Here is a 14,904-nt window from a genome sequence, read left to right on the forward strand (position 1 = left end):
ATGATGTGCTGCAGGAAGTGATGTCCGTCTCTCTGATGTGCAAGACTTTTTTGTCAAAGTACTTCTAGACATCACTTCTCCTGATCACGGCTGACTTGCAACACTAACTGAGTTGAACTGTTGTAGCCTAAAACAAGCGTGCGGGAGTAATGAATCATTACTCGAATAATGGCGTCAACAACGAGTACTCGTCTCGAGCATCAGGATCAGTGGAGTACTGTGCCTGCACGCTGCCGTCAGTCCTTTCTCATCTCTCGTCTTCCATCAGTGAGTTCTGCCCTGCTCTTTCTCCTGCATGCTCTGTGGACGTTGGTGCAGCTGAAATACTTCAAGAGTAGAAAATGAAATGTGCAGAGCTGTGAACATGAAGGCTACATGACAAAAGTGCTGACTTCATGCAGTCACTGTAGCCGCTCTGATGTGCACGTACACTGAGCACCCTGTGGGGAGGGGGGGGGGTGATTTCCTTTCCCCGAGATCTACTGGAGAGTCACCTGATCATAAGTCAAATCTTTGCGACTTTATTTTACTTTGAGGAGAAGGTTCAAACAAAAGCTGAGGATTATTTCTCTCTGCTGCTCAGTCCTGGTTTCTTTCATTTCTAAAGCTGAGAGTATTTGACAGATTATGACATTTCACTCCACCCCACACTAAAGCCTGCATTCGCCCTGGCTGTGAGTGTGTGTGTGTGTGTGTGTGTCTTTTTCGACACTTCTTCTGTTTTATGGGTGACCCCTACTGTCCTCCTCACAGCCCAAGCTGCTCGCTTTTAATTCTCTTCATCTTCACCCTCTCTCCCTCCTCACTGATCCCTTCATTTCTTTGTACTCTCGTCTTTCTCCTCCTGACCTTCTTTATCACATCCTCTCTCCCTCTCAGAGCTCGTACCCTCTCCTCCCTCTCTCCTTTTATCTTCTGGAGCTTTCAGTCTCGCTCCTTTCTTCCCTCTCTCCCCTTCCTCTTAAATCATTCTTTAACATTTTTCTCATTCCTTCAAACTTCTTTTTGGCCTTCCTGTTTTCCTTCATCGCTCCATTTTCTGCTCATCACATGAACTCAGATTTGTATTCACACTAAAATATTCCCTTCCTCTGTTACATCCCTTTTTAATACAATCATCTTTTCCATCATCCAACATTTTTCTCCTCCCATTTCTCTTATTTATCTAAATGATTAAATCAAGGCAGCGATCGAATACGCTTTCCATCTGTAACACTCTGATCGCAAATATAGAAAAAAAACAGTAAATGCATCACTGTCTTAGTGGGTTTTTTTACTGTATTTGACTCATCTGCTTTAAAGCCCCCTGATGTGATGTTCCCAGCGTCTTTAGTTGAACATTTCCAAACCCCTCCGCTCAGATCTCCTGTTGAAGATTTGCTCCTCTGCTGCCGTTTGCAGGGTCACTGTCTCTTTTCTCTTCCTCAAAGTGTCCTTGATGTTTGTAGTGGAGGGAGGTGTTTGCCTTCAGGCCTCTTAGTCAGAAAGTTGTTGCATAAAGCGGTCACACACACACACACACACACACACACACATGTACCGGAGATCAAACAGGCGTACAGGGCCTGCAGGTTTCCCCTGAAAGTATTCATTTGATAAGATGATTGCTTTACTTTGGACACAGTCATCTTTGATTATTATAGAAAGAAGTTGTTGAAATTTGTGATACTGCAAAACCTTTTGATATTTTTTTAATCGAGGCAGTCTCCATTATTTTTAATGATCCTAAGCATAAAAAGGAAGCGTACTTTTTGAAAAACATATTTATAATATTTCCAACCAAAGATGGCCCGAGCAAAAGAGAGATAAAGCAGTTTCTAGATTGCACAAATAAGCTAACAACATGTTTGTTTGTAAGGAGAAGCAGCGTTCAGTTTCCTTATATCTCAAACAAACGCCCAGAAAACTGCACGTCTGCTGAAACTCTCAGCTCTTTTAAATCGAGGCTGAAGACACGTTTGAATTATTTTTATTTGAACATATTTTCAGATTTAATCATTTCAGTGATTTTTAAATGTTCTATTTTAATGTTTCTTTTCTTTCCTCTGTCACGATGCTTTTTGATGTCTTGTGTGAAGCACTTTGAATCGCCTTGTTGTTGAAATGTGCGACATGAATAAACTTGCCTTGCTTTGCCTTGTGCCATCAACACGGTGTGCAGGAGCTTGTCTGCATTAATTGGTATTTCAAAAGAAGACATTGCACAATATTGGGTGCGATGACTTCGATTTCTGTTGCTGTGGAAACGAGAACATGTATCTAATGTGAGATTTTTACTTGTGTCATATCCACAACCCGATTAAAGAATATAGTTGGTATGGTGAAGGAAAAACTGTGAAGGAAAACGGGTCGACTTAAGAGGACTATGGATGCACAAACTGACACTGTACTCTGGCGTCATCGAGCTTGAGTGTGTTTCTCGATGGCTGACCATCCTCTTCATGCGTCGGGGTGTTACAGAACAACAATGTTTATGAGGAGAACTTTAATCTAAAACACATTTTCAAACCCTGAATTGTAAATAGAGAAGCAGCGCCGACAGTTAAATCCATCCTCATCCTCATCGTCTGTCACTCCCTCTCCTTCCTCATTCAAGTTAAAACTCGTCTCACCTTCACCATCTTTATTTTCCTCCAGACGACAGCAAGCGGCCGCCTAAAGTCCCGACATTTGGCGACTTCCTCTCTCAGGGCAGGACCCCGGGGCCCCGAGGAGACCGAGGCAGAGGACGGGGCCGAGGACAGAAACCGAGCTACAGGTAAGTCTGAGCTCATATGCAGGATGATCCAAAGACATGACAGCAGGGGGGTTACTAATATTGTAAATCTTGTATGCTACACTATAATATATATATTCTGTCTTTTTTGAGGACATGCTGTCCCTTAGTGTCCTCTGTGGGAAATGCATTCATGTGTATTTGTGTTTGGACTTGCATACATCCTCTCATATGTTGTCCTCTGTTTTTAACATGACACGTCTTTTTTTGACAGCATGCATGACAACCGCTGGGAGGCAGAGAAAGAGGAGGAGGACAAGGTGAAGGAGGACAAGATAAAGAAAGAGGAGAGGCCCAAAAAGAAGGAGAAGGAGGAAGAAAAAGCCAAATCTCCAACCACAGAGAAGGTAGAGGAAGCATCTTCTTTCCTGCTTTTTGACCTGTGATGAAGAGTAATCAGACGCATGCTGAGCGTGTCATGTTTGACATTTCTTTATGGCGCCAGTCTGACTTTCACTGCCCAAAGTTTAACCATTCCATAATTAAATCCTCAGTTCTACAACTGAATATTGTTTTCGACCTGCTGGTCTGCATTTTTCATTAACTGCGCCCCCTGGAGTCGTTACTTTACATTTATATTGTAAAATCCTTTGACTAAATAGGACCCATGCAAGGAAGCTTTTGCATACTTATAAGCAGTTTTATAAATAAGTCCTTTAAAATGTCAAAATCTTAATAAATTAAACTGCCATATTATTAGTTAATACTGTTGCTACGAGCAGCAGGTTGCTCATTAGTTATGAACCCTCTGGAAAAGTTCAAATCCATGTCTGCAGTGTCCCTCAATTAATACAGTTTCAGTCATTTTCAGCTTGTTGTCGGGTTCTCTGTCCCACTTCTGCACAGTTTTGTTTCAGTCTGATAGTGAGGGGCTTTTAAGAGACAGTTCCTCAAACCTCTCTGTACTTGCTGAATGAACAGCAGTCAAATTAGCTGCATTGTTGACATTACAAGTGATGAGTAGAGAAGAAATCCCTTCTTGCAGGTTTTTCACTCCCAAAAATCACGGCCTTCTGTCTTTTCTCAGGTGGAGGAGAAGAAGAACGAGGAGGGAGAGGAAGATGAAGAGGAATGGGAGGACGCCAGCGATGGAGAAGACGACGATGAAGCGGCGGAGGACGAGAGCGACTCAGAGCACGACTCCAGAGGAGACGAGAAGAAAGACAAAGGCAAAGAGAAACCCTCCAGGAGCAGAGGCAGCAACCCGACATCACCGGCACATCGGTCCAGAACGACATCAGCAGGAAGCCCTAAAGAGCAGCGGACCCCCAGACCCAAGATCCACATCCCCCCTCCCTCCGCAGTGCAGGAGTCACCAGAGGGAGGGAAGCCCCTCAGCCCCTTCCTCCCTCTGGATAGCCACCAGCCTGTGTCAGACTGGGGGGAGGAAATGGAGATGCTGTCACCCCGGAGCAGCATGGGAGGCGAGAGCCCGCTGAAACCCCTCAGTGTGGAGTCCACCCCGCCCCAGAAGAAGGACCAGGAGGAGGAGGAGGAGGAGGAGGGGGAGAACCAAGCTACCTGCTCTAATGAACCTGCTGAGCCACAAAGAGAGAAGGACACAGGTAGGATATTTAACTAGACTGTCACCTTTTTTTAAATGTCAAGGAATGGGACGACCCGGGCAGGGGCATGCATGGCCGAATGGCCTCTTTGAAATCTGATAGGCCACCCCAGGGCTAAGCCAAAATCTGAAACTATTTTTTTGCCTCGTCATAGATGGGATTTATGATAAATATCCAGTGGAGGGCAGGAAGGAAAAAGTTTGAGAATCTCTAATAAAGGCAAAAAAAAAACTATATTCAGATTTCAGCAGTTCATGTCTTTCCTCCTGAGAGAAAACAGAGCAGGTTATCACACCTTCATACTGAATAACTTATGCTCATCCCTTATCAGATACAAAATGGAGAAATAAGAAAGGATGATAAAATCCGACTCCAGTGATAACTTCACTGTTTTTCCAGCTTTACTGCCAAGTCTCCTCGTTGTCTGTCGATCCACGTCCTCTGTCCTCCATCGCTCTGTTTGTTCTGATGTCTCTCCAGGATTTGTCTCGGTGTCGGGTTACAAAGTTCGTCACAGACAGGATATACATTTTGAAATAGAGCTCTCCTTTGTCTCTTTATTTCTTAAGTTCCCTCCTCACCCCTCCTCACTTCCTCCTCTCTACTCTCTTTATTGTCCTCTCCTCAGCCGAGGACGTCATCCCTCCTCCAGAAGCTCAGCAGACGGTGATCGTTTCAGAACCAGAGTCCGTCCCTGCCGACTCTTCCGCTGCGCCGCCGTCTGACCCCGCCCCCTCCTCCGAGGCCTCAGAGGCTGCTGTGATGAAGGACACACCTGATGCTCAATCACACGGTGATTAAAAAAAAACTGACAAACAAAAATAAATCACACCACAGAGTCTCTGCGGCCATGCTCGTGACTCTGTGACGCTCGACCTTGAACTGAATGTTAGCGTCTGTTTGGTGTCGTTCTGATGTTCAGGCTGTCAATCAACATATTTTAATTATAACGCATGACATTATGACATCACTTACCAAGAAAAAACAGAACAATTTATGGACTGATAACAAATTACAAGAAAAGTAAAGAGAGAGTACAGTTATTATCTTTAATCATAAATCTCTGCATGTTAATATGTTAATGTTTTTGTGCAAATTAAATGGTGTGCAGGTGTTTGCATATGATGACATCACAACTCTTGCACCTGTTTTATGAAATAGAAGTCGTTTATTTTAAAGCTTCTGTTCTTTTCTGTCCTGACGCTCTTTCAAAACACAGATTTTATTATTTTAAAAGACTTCTTTTTGAATATCAGTGTCAGACACAGTGATGTTTACACTCTGCTTTCTTTTCTGTCTCTTGACAGCAGACAAACCGGACACCCCTCCCCCCGCGGCCGTCCCGTCTGCTGATCCGATCTCCTCCGAGCAAGCGGGAGAGAAAGACGATGGCGTCGCAGTGACCGCCGAGACCGCAGAGGCCGCCGAGACCGCCGACGCCGCCGAGACCGCCGACGCCCCGTCAGCTGGAGATGGAGATGGAGAGGCGGAGGCGGAGTCCTCGGAGCAGACGTCCTCAGGTGCGGTCCATATCAGCGACTTTGAGACAGTGGCTTACAGTAGGAAGTTGTCGGTGCACTGCTAACACCCTCGCTCGCTTCACTCTGCCTTTCTGTGTCGGGTTCTGCTCGGTTCCCCGGCCGACAGATTCTTGCTCTTGTTTGATTTTCTCTCTTTTCTTTTTGATTATGAAATCATGTTGGGTGACATGACAGATTATGTACTCACACACAGACTCAGCCATTTCTCCTGTTTCTGGATCTGACACAAGCCTATCACACAAGTCTCCTCCTCCAATCAGGACCCCCCCCCCTGCTTGTTTGAACCCCCTCCTGGCTGTCTTCCTGCTCCCTCCTGTGATGGACTGAAAACACTAACTTTCCCCTCCTGTGATGATGTGTGTTGTAATTACTCCCTGTGTGGTGCACACTGCTCCTGTACTTCCTCCTGTTTTCATGATGTTCCCCCTTTTTTTTTTTTTTCATCTTCTCTTGGCTGTGATGAAAATGTTTTGGCGCTGCATGGCACGCTTCCTGTATTTCCAAAACCTGGGTGTAAATGCCTCTTTTTCTTGCGCCTGATGTCGCCTCAGGTTTCAGAATCTAATGACAAATAAGTGTCTGCAGAGGAGAGAGAAAAAGTAACCACAGTAAGATGTGTTGTGTTGCATGTTTTCTTCACATTCATGGCAAAGTGGAACAGGAAGTCATCCCATAAAACATCCTAAATGACTCTATTAGTTAAAGCTAAAGTGCTGCATCATCGCAACATACGATGTGAGTGTATCTGGCTCTCTGGCAACCGTCCCAGGTCTTGTTTCAGGACTCAAAGAGATAGCTGTTAATGTGTTAGCTGGCAGGAATCACCTTTCAGATCAGTCCTGAATCTGGACTGAAGATGGTGCACAGATTGAGAGGACAACGTGTTTCTGAGCCGAGCCAACGAGTTCTTTGAGATCTATTAACAGATCAGGGCCTGGGGGGGAGGGGGAGGGGGGGAATCAGGCCAGAGAGTGACGCGTGTTTGGTCCTACTTAAGTGATCAGGAGTGAAATTACCTTTTTTAAACTACAAACTCTGGAGAGAGTCATAACCTTTCAGCAAACGGTGTCCCGTCAGGAAGAGATATATAGATGACATTAAGCATGATAAACAACTTTTTGGACATAAACTTCAGAGACTAAGTGTCAGAGGTGAAGAGGAAAACACAAGATGTCACTGCAGGGACATTAAGACTCACATAGACTCACCCTTTTGAAAAAAGTTAAAAAAAATCGTAAAAATCAAGATTTTATTTTATCTTCTGAGATTTTAAATAGATTCATAACTTCCAAAAATTCAATTTGTTTTGGCTAATCAGCCACATCATGCTAAGTGCTAAGGCTAGCTCTTTAACTCAGCAGAATGCCAAATAGAACGCCCTTAGAGCTTCCTGTTCCTGTTTGCCATGAATGAAACCTCCAGCCTGCTTTCCTGTCCATCCACACTTTAATGGTGTTTGAGCTTGTTTCCTGTTTGTGTGTGTTTGAAGGAGGAGCGTTAACTTGGCTCCTGTTTGAACTCAGCTGCTCGTTTCATCTCCCTGATGAAGTTTTTAATGGATGTGAAGTTGTTGTTTTGTTCTGTAGAAAAAAGAGCACTTCCTGATAATGAAACCACATAATACGATTACTCTATGAATACTTGGATCCAAAGCACCTCGCGGTCGTGTAAATCATCAGTGTGCACATCGTCATCGTGTGGGGAAATAAAAGAACCACCGCTGTACCTGTGGTCAGAATCAGTGTTCTCTGGTCCCCTGCTTTGAGCTGAAAGCTGAACCGACGTGGCTCATGTTTGATTTGTGCAGACTGTGGTTTAAAAGTGAGCTAAGTGAATAAAACCACAGACGTGAGGAGGTCCAGTCGTCATTCATCTGCTCGTTCAGTCTGTGGCTAATGGAGAAGTTTTAGTCTGAAGGACGAATCATTTTAGATCCACTTGTTCCTCTGTAAGCAGTGAAGTTCTTTTAAATTTCCTGAAGTTCAGTAGCCTATATAAGATAAACATGAAACCACTTTTAGTGTAAGCAAAGATGCTACTGTTTTCTTTTTTGGTATAAAAGCCACTCAGATCACATTTACAGAAGATGACTCATTTGTGATAAACAGCAGACATCCAATGAGCTCATGTGGGCATTGTGTGTATATGTGTGTGTGTGTGTTTATGCTGTTGATGAGTGTGTGTGTGTGTGTGTGTGTCGGTGTCAGGGTGGGGATCAGCAGACCAGGGAAATCAGAGACACAATTAAGTCTGTAAAAGGTTTTTCAGAGGAAATGAGCTGCAGCCTGCCGGACAGATGATCCAGCCGACAGAACAGAGACGGCTTTGAGGTTTGATTGAATTACATCTTGTGATGGTTCTGAGACTCTGCAGGGAAGATTTCCTGACTGTGATCTGAAGACAATGCTTCACAATTTCAGAGAGAGAACGTTTAAAGGTCACATTATTCAAAATACACTCCCCCCATGTTTCTCTAACTCTAACATGTGTCTCTAGTCCGTCTACAAACCCCCCAATGATAAGAAAAGTCCATCCTCTCCATCTTCTGCCTGCTCCACTTTTCAGAAAATGTGTGCTCAAACAGGCTGTTTGGAGATTTTCCCTTCATGACATCACAAAGGGCAGTAGCCCCTCCCCCAGGTGGGTGACACTCCCACAGCTAGGTGTTTGTTCTGACCTCTGAGTCTGCCTTCTCACTGTAAACAATAGGACATGGAGCAAGAAAGCACCGAGTACACCCAAGTCCTTCCAGAGAGGGGGCGTGGTCAGACACCGCTCATTTACATATTTAAAGGTACAAACACAGAAACAGCCTGTTCTGAGCAGGGCTGAAATAGAGGGGTTTATAGACATGATCAAATACAGGATCAGAGTGGATTTAGAACAAGAAACTTCACACACATGTTTTGAGGAGCTCTGAGACTTATTTACACTGAAGAGGAGGAAGAGCCAACATCAGTTTGGAGAACCTAAAATCGGATGTATTCATTTGTTTAATCAACAGATTACAATTAGATTTTTCAGGATATGTTGAGACGCATGAAACTACGAGAAGCAAAGAATTCATCACAGAAAACAATTGGGGGGGAAAAAATGCTACAACGGTCCGTGATAGTAGATTTCCTTTAGACAGTTATTATAGTTAAAGTGTAGAAGGACTGAGTGGTGTTGACTTCTTCAGTATGTGAGACCTCAGAAGAGGTTTGTTGTGACTCAAAGATCAGAGAGATGTTCGTTTACATCCATTAGATTTACACTTTTGACAGCTGCATGATTGAGTATTGATTTTTAGTCACTTGTCATCTCTGCGTGCGATCGCGGCCGAGGAGCTGAATGTGCAGAGCGAGGAGCTTTAATGCTGCTACAGTCACACTGAGTGTCGTCATCGTTCCCCCCCCCACCCCCCCCACCCTTGCCAAAGAAATGTGCACACTTAAGCTACCGTGAAGTGCTTTGGATAAAAGCATTAAACACACACACACATGCACCACTTCCATGATGTGTTTGTATCTACAGGCTGAAGCTGCTGGGAAACTAAAGAGTTTCTTCTGAGGAGGGCGGAAAGATGAGATGGACGAAGAAGAGCATGATGACACGTCTCACCACTGGAGTGACCGTCACACATCAAACAAACCACGAGAGACAATGACAGGAGGAGGAGGAGGAGAGACTGTGCATCACCATCACAGACCGCTCTCTCTCTCTGGGCAGTTTTTAAGTCTTGTGGACCAGAGGGGTCTGGCTCCGCCTCCATGTTTTGTCTCACTTTGTGGGGTTTTCAGGTGTGAAGGGTAAAGGTGTGTCACTGGTTTTCATTATGGAAACACTTAGAGTTACTATCTTTTTTTTAGTCTGATCATTTTATCCCGTGTTTAAAAATAAAAAATCATGCAGAGGAAAAATCACTCAGACGCAGGCTTTTGTTTTTTAGTTTTCAGTTTTGATTTTGAAGTTTATGAATCGACCTCTCCGAGCCTCACAGGTGGAATCAGCAGGTGTTGTAGGCGATAACAATAAGAGGACATTGAGCACTCACAGGTCCTCGGCTGATCCGATCGATGACTAATTCAAGCAGGCGCCTACTGAGCGCGCTCTGTCCACAGTTAAAGAAGCAGGATGTGCACTCAGGCTTCATGAGGTCATTACATGTTTTTCATAACACCAAGCCCAGGCTGAGCATGTTGAGGGTCCCACATCTTTGTTTTCAGACCACTCAGCCGACTCAGGAAGGAAACAACTTTCTTTATTTTTCTGTAGAATTTGGCTTCATTATAATTCTTTAAAGAATCACGTAGGTTAGATCAGTCAGGGATGTAGTTTTGAAGACTTTAAATGGACACTAATATCCCAGGCGTTCTTCTTCCTTTGCATCTAGGCTACCCATGATGCAACTGGACCCCTGGTAGTTTGTTCCTAGAGATGAGTGTAGGATGCTCATAGCGGCTGATGTAGCCCCTCAGTTGAGATCTTCTTCTAAACTTCTAAACACAAACAGGTTTTTATCTTTTATTCAAACTCTTCGTCTTCTGCTCCGACCTATGATGACTCAAGTGACATCACACTACAGTCGAGGCATTTTCAGATTTGTAAAAGATTAGAAAAAAAGCTCAAACTATATTGACACCTGTTTTGATACCACAGCTACAAAATAAACAAGCCCTAGGCACCAAACATGTTTTTAATCCTCATAAATACCAGCTCACCGTCTAGATTGCATAAATCACTTTGACAACGCTTTGTGCAATTTGGACAGTGCTCTCTCTTCACCAACAGCAGCTTTTGGTTTAAAACGCTTTTTTTTTACTTTTAAAGGCTTTATCTGTGATTTTTCACTCTTAAATATAGAAATCAAGTTTATCCTCTGAAAATAACTCTGAGTCATGACTGTCTACAATGGGTGTAACACCCGAGTCCCACTGTCTGTGATGTTTTCAGAGTTTTCAGAGTCCTATCTTCACTTTGTTTACATCGCCGGGACGGCCGGTTGACTCCTCCCCTCGTGTATAAAAGTTGTTTAATTGAGGGACTAGAGAAAAGAATAACAACATACTGTACTCACTGCTTAACTGTGTTTCTAGATCACGCTCATTTCAGGTAAATTTACATGCAGTGTGAAGATACCAGCATAATAAAGATCGCTAGCATTAGCATGCTAACACAACAATGCAGCGCCAGTTGTTTTGGTTTCATGCTGGTGCTCAAGGGCGACATCTGCTGGATCAAAAAAATCACATATAAAGCCTTTAAGCACTATTGATTTTCAAAATATCGGAGATTCAAATGTGATATCAAAAAGCATCTATGGATTAACATTTTTGACAACATTGTATCTCACAAGTACAAACATCAGACTTCACACAGCTTCTTAACGAGAAACAGATTAATGCATTTTTAAACACCTGGAGAAAGAAAGTTTAATGTAACAGCTGTCGGCTGATTGTCAACAGTTAGCCTGAGTTGAATTTAAAGATCAGTCTTCATTATCAAACTTAATTTTCCCGCCGATCAGTCCTGGATTCACCTTTGATTATTGCCTCCATGCTTTCCTCTTCAGTCTTCTTAAAGCAGGAGAATCACAGCTCTAGTTCAACTTCAGATCCTCTGTAGTGAGTGATTTTGATGGCCATCTTGTGACAGAATGATCTCAGCTCCATTAGTCCTCATAATGTGGAGAGGGGGACTCCACCCTCCACCCTCCACCCTCCAGCCTGCTCGCTCTTTGTTTTTAATTTGTGGCTTTTAATGACTACGTTTGCAGGATTTGACTTTAAATCAGTCTGGGCTCTTTTTTGTTTTTCATGATGAGTTTCCTCTGCATGTCAATCATGATGTTTTTAAATGTTTTTGCATTGGAGGTGGCGGTGCAGGCCTGCTGTGTGTGTGTGTGTGAGATGGAGAACCATCATGTGGGTTCAGCGTGCGAGTCAGAGTGAGCGACTGGCTGCTACATGAATCAGTCGACGACACACTTTCAGTCGCTGCGCTCGATGCTCTGACCTGGATTCTGTTCTCGGATCAGGTGTTTAAACTTTAGGGCAGGAAACCTCAACATCTCCTCATGTTTATGAAAAAAGAAAACGATCATGCAGTGGTTTTAATGATTCTGCGTCACAATCAGGAAACGTTTGATGTACTTTCTACTCGCTGTGAATCAACAAATCTTCAGAAATCTGTTGTTTCTCTTTCCTCCTTTAGACGACACACTGCCTCTTTAATGGAAGCTTTGTTTTTTTACATTTCAGGGTCTTATTATTAAATCATGGATGATAAAGACTGACTCCAACAACGAGTGCTTCTTTTGTTCAATATTTTCCACAGTCATGCGTTGGGATCTCTTGTTTCTTATTTGTAAAATCAGACTTTCATGACATGGTCTGACATGAATTACTACTAAAAAATGAGGTTTTTTGTTTTGCATCTTCAGTTTATTCAGAGTGAAACGTTCCCCTCGTACCTCAGCAGACCCTGAGCTTCAGTCCGCTTAGTGTTTGAGTTTGTAATCGCTCTTTGAATCATGTTGGCTGAAGCTGCTTTTATGTGGCGTTTGAGGACCCCGGGGATAAATGGGATGCTTTAATGTTTTTGTGTTCTCTTAATCAGACAGATGTAAAATGATGCATTTGGATATGAAAGGAATGCAATATGTACAGCTTTTTAAATGCTAATAAACATTCCATAGTCGGGTGTTTGTGCAACATGTCGCCTGCGAGCTTCAAACAAAACATGTTTTCTTTTTCTTTCTTTTTTTGCATATGATTGTTTTATTTTTCAGAGCTTTTGATTGTATTTAAAACAACAGTAGAAATGTCCATCTGTTTCTAAAACTGTCTTCCTGTTTGATACATGAAATTTCTCTCAGATCTAAAACAGATTTGCCTTTTTGTTTGGAGCTGTTAACAGAAAGTCATCAGGACGAGCATGAATCTGAAATTGTAGCTTTTTTTAAAATGTTCTCAAAGCCATCGATGAAATAAACGTCCCCCACGGGGCTCACACATCATCAGAGAGACACCGCCCTGATGTTTGTACAGCTGTCCAAAAATGTGTACACATGTAAAGCACACAGCAGTGTTTGTTTTTTCTCATTTAGACAATAAATCTTTTTTTTTTCTCTGACGCCTACAGTTGGATCTGTTTGATTTCTTTCTATGCTCAGTTTTAGGTTTTGTGTTCGATGAAAAGCTGCCCGGTTCTCATGATTACATCCACTGAAACGTGTGTTGCTCACACATCGTCTCCTCCATTCATCCACCTCAGACACATGATGTATGGCTGCTCAGGTTCAAATCATTCTGCCCCGTGCACACTCTGAATACCCAGAGTGCTGCTCTGTGGAGTTGGACTCTGGTCCTGTGCAGGGTTTTGACCTTGGCTGCTGCAGGAGGAAGAAAAGGCCTCCAGCTCTTCTTTTCATCCCCTGTGAACAGAACATAATGAGGGGGTCTGAAACCCCCCCCTCTGAAAGCTCAGCCTACATTTAATGGCTGCGGCCTGTGACTCATCGGTGTATGGGAGCTGTTTTATGGTGCTGATGTGTTTGATGGGCTCCAGTGAGCTGCTGCTGCACGCCGTGATGGTTTGTGTCTGAACACCGCAGCTCTCCTCTTCTGCTGCGGGACGTTTCTCTCAAACTAAGACCCAATCGTTGGGTGCTGCGTACTTTCAGCCCCTCCTCAACTGAAGCTGCAGAAAGTCGGAGACAATCACGGGGAACGGAGCCGGAAACACAATGAACTGCCCTTCAAAATAAGAGTATTTCTCCTCAAAATGATGACCAAAGAATGATCCACCAAATTAGAGTAAGCAGGACTGTGCACAGAGACAGATTGTTGTCGATGGTGAACGTTAGTTAAATTCTCTCTCAGAACATTTGACTGACGTAGTTTTTTTTTTTATCAAGTAATGACTTTTTAAAAACTGTTTAAATCTTAAAAGAGACGGGAACATGATGAGTGGAGGTTATGTAGCTGCTGCAGACGAGACTTGTGTTGCATCAACTTATTTCAGATCATTTCTATAAACTCATTCTGAGTGTTAAAAATGAAGCTTGGTAAATTATGGGTTAAGTTTTCCAGAATTGAAATGCTTCTTTAACTCTAGATTATTTTCTTAATAAATAATTTGTACAGTTTTAAAGATAAGTTAAAACACAACCTTTGCTATTATTTAAATAAGTGCATGACTTTATTATTGTCTATACGTTTACCAATATTTAACTTGATCAACTCAGACTGAGTTCGCACCAACATTACGTTTTTTGCTTGGGGTCCTAGACCAGTGAGGGGCCCCACATAGCTGCAGCCTCAAATGTGCCAATTTTGCAATGACGATATGAAACCCACCTGACAGCACTCATTCTTGTTGCCCTGCTGAACGTGGGTTGAACGGCCCCACCAATTGATTTTTGCCTATAGGGCCCCAACAGGCTCCAGAATCACCACTGGCTCTTTGACACAGACTTCATGTATTTGTTCCAGTCCTCATGTTGGTATTTTGTTGTGTGCAGCTGATAAGATAAAGCGTTATAAGTCATAAAAAAAAGCGTAAAAAATGCATTGATCAAATATGTAGTGCAGCTTTCTGTAAAATGTTTTAAACTTCAGAGTTGTGCTGCAATCAGGCACATGGCATCATCCAGTTTAGGAAAGCTCTTCTCACTCTTATTTGGTTTCATGTTTTTGTATTTGTTATCTTGTTATGATTATTTATTTACGTTAGAGCTTCTGCACATGCACCTTGCAAAGTTGCATTTAAGTTAGTTTAATTTTGAAAAGCCCCACCGGAAACCCCCTCTGTGACCGTGCCCAGCTTGCCAGTGGTCCCATCCAGCTGATGACAGACACAGCCTCCTTGAGTTCAGTTTGCCCGGTGCGCACTGAGGACTCGCAGGGGTCACACCACAGATCCTCGTCTTGCGGATAGAATCGTACCTGCGGGACCGGATCAGCTGCTCTGCCGGTCCGGACTGAATCCTGAGCACACACCGGAGCCAGGGGAGAAGAAGAAGAAGAAGAAGAAGAAG

At 43.3% G+C, this 14,904-nt stretch overlaps 1 protein-coding gene across 3 annotated transcripts in view; it reads left to right on the plus strand.

Annotated features, from left to right (window-relative positions):
- Positions 1 to 13,004, plus strand: part of ccdc9 (coiled-coil domain containing 9) — a 24,214-nt gene extending 11,210 nt beyond the window's left edge. For 2 of the 3 annotated variants that reach the window (XM_065960246.1, XM_065960248.1), the window contains 6 exons: positions 2,638 to 2,758; positions 2,991 to 3,123; positions 3,804 to 4,341; positions 4,970 to 5,134; positions 5,649 to 5,861; positions 9,399 to 13,004. In XM_065960246.1, coding sequence (XP_065816318.1) covers positions 2,638 to 2,758; positions 2,991 to 3,123; positions 3,804 to 4,341; positions 4,970 to 5,134; positions 5,649 to 5,861; positions 9,399 to 9,403 — 1,175 coding nt within the window. In that variant the 3' untranslated portion in view covers positions 9,404 to 13,004. The remainder of the gene's footprint in view (positions 1 to 2,637; positions 2,759 to 2,990; positions 3,124 to 3,803; positions 4,342 to 4,969; positions 5,135 to 5,648; positions 5,862 to 9,398) is intronic. The other variant, XM_065960247.1, reaches the window with a different exon arrangement.
- Positions 13,005 to 14,904: the final 1,900 nt, after the last annotated feature.

Source organism: Labrus bergylta, chromosome 11 (genome assembly GCF_963930695.1).
Source record: "Labrus bergylta chromosome 11, fLabBer1.1, whole genome shotgun sequence".
Lineage (NCBI taxonomy): Eukaryota > Metazoa > Chordata > Actinopteri > Labriformes > Labridae > Labrus > Labrus bergylta.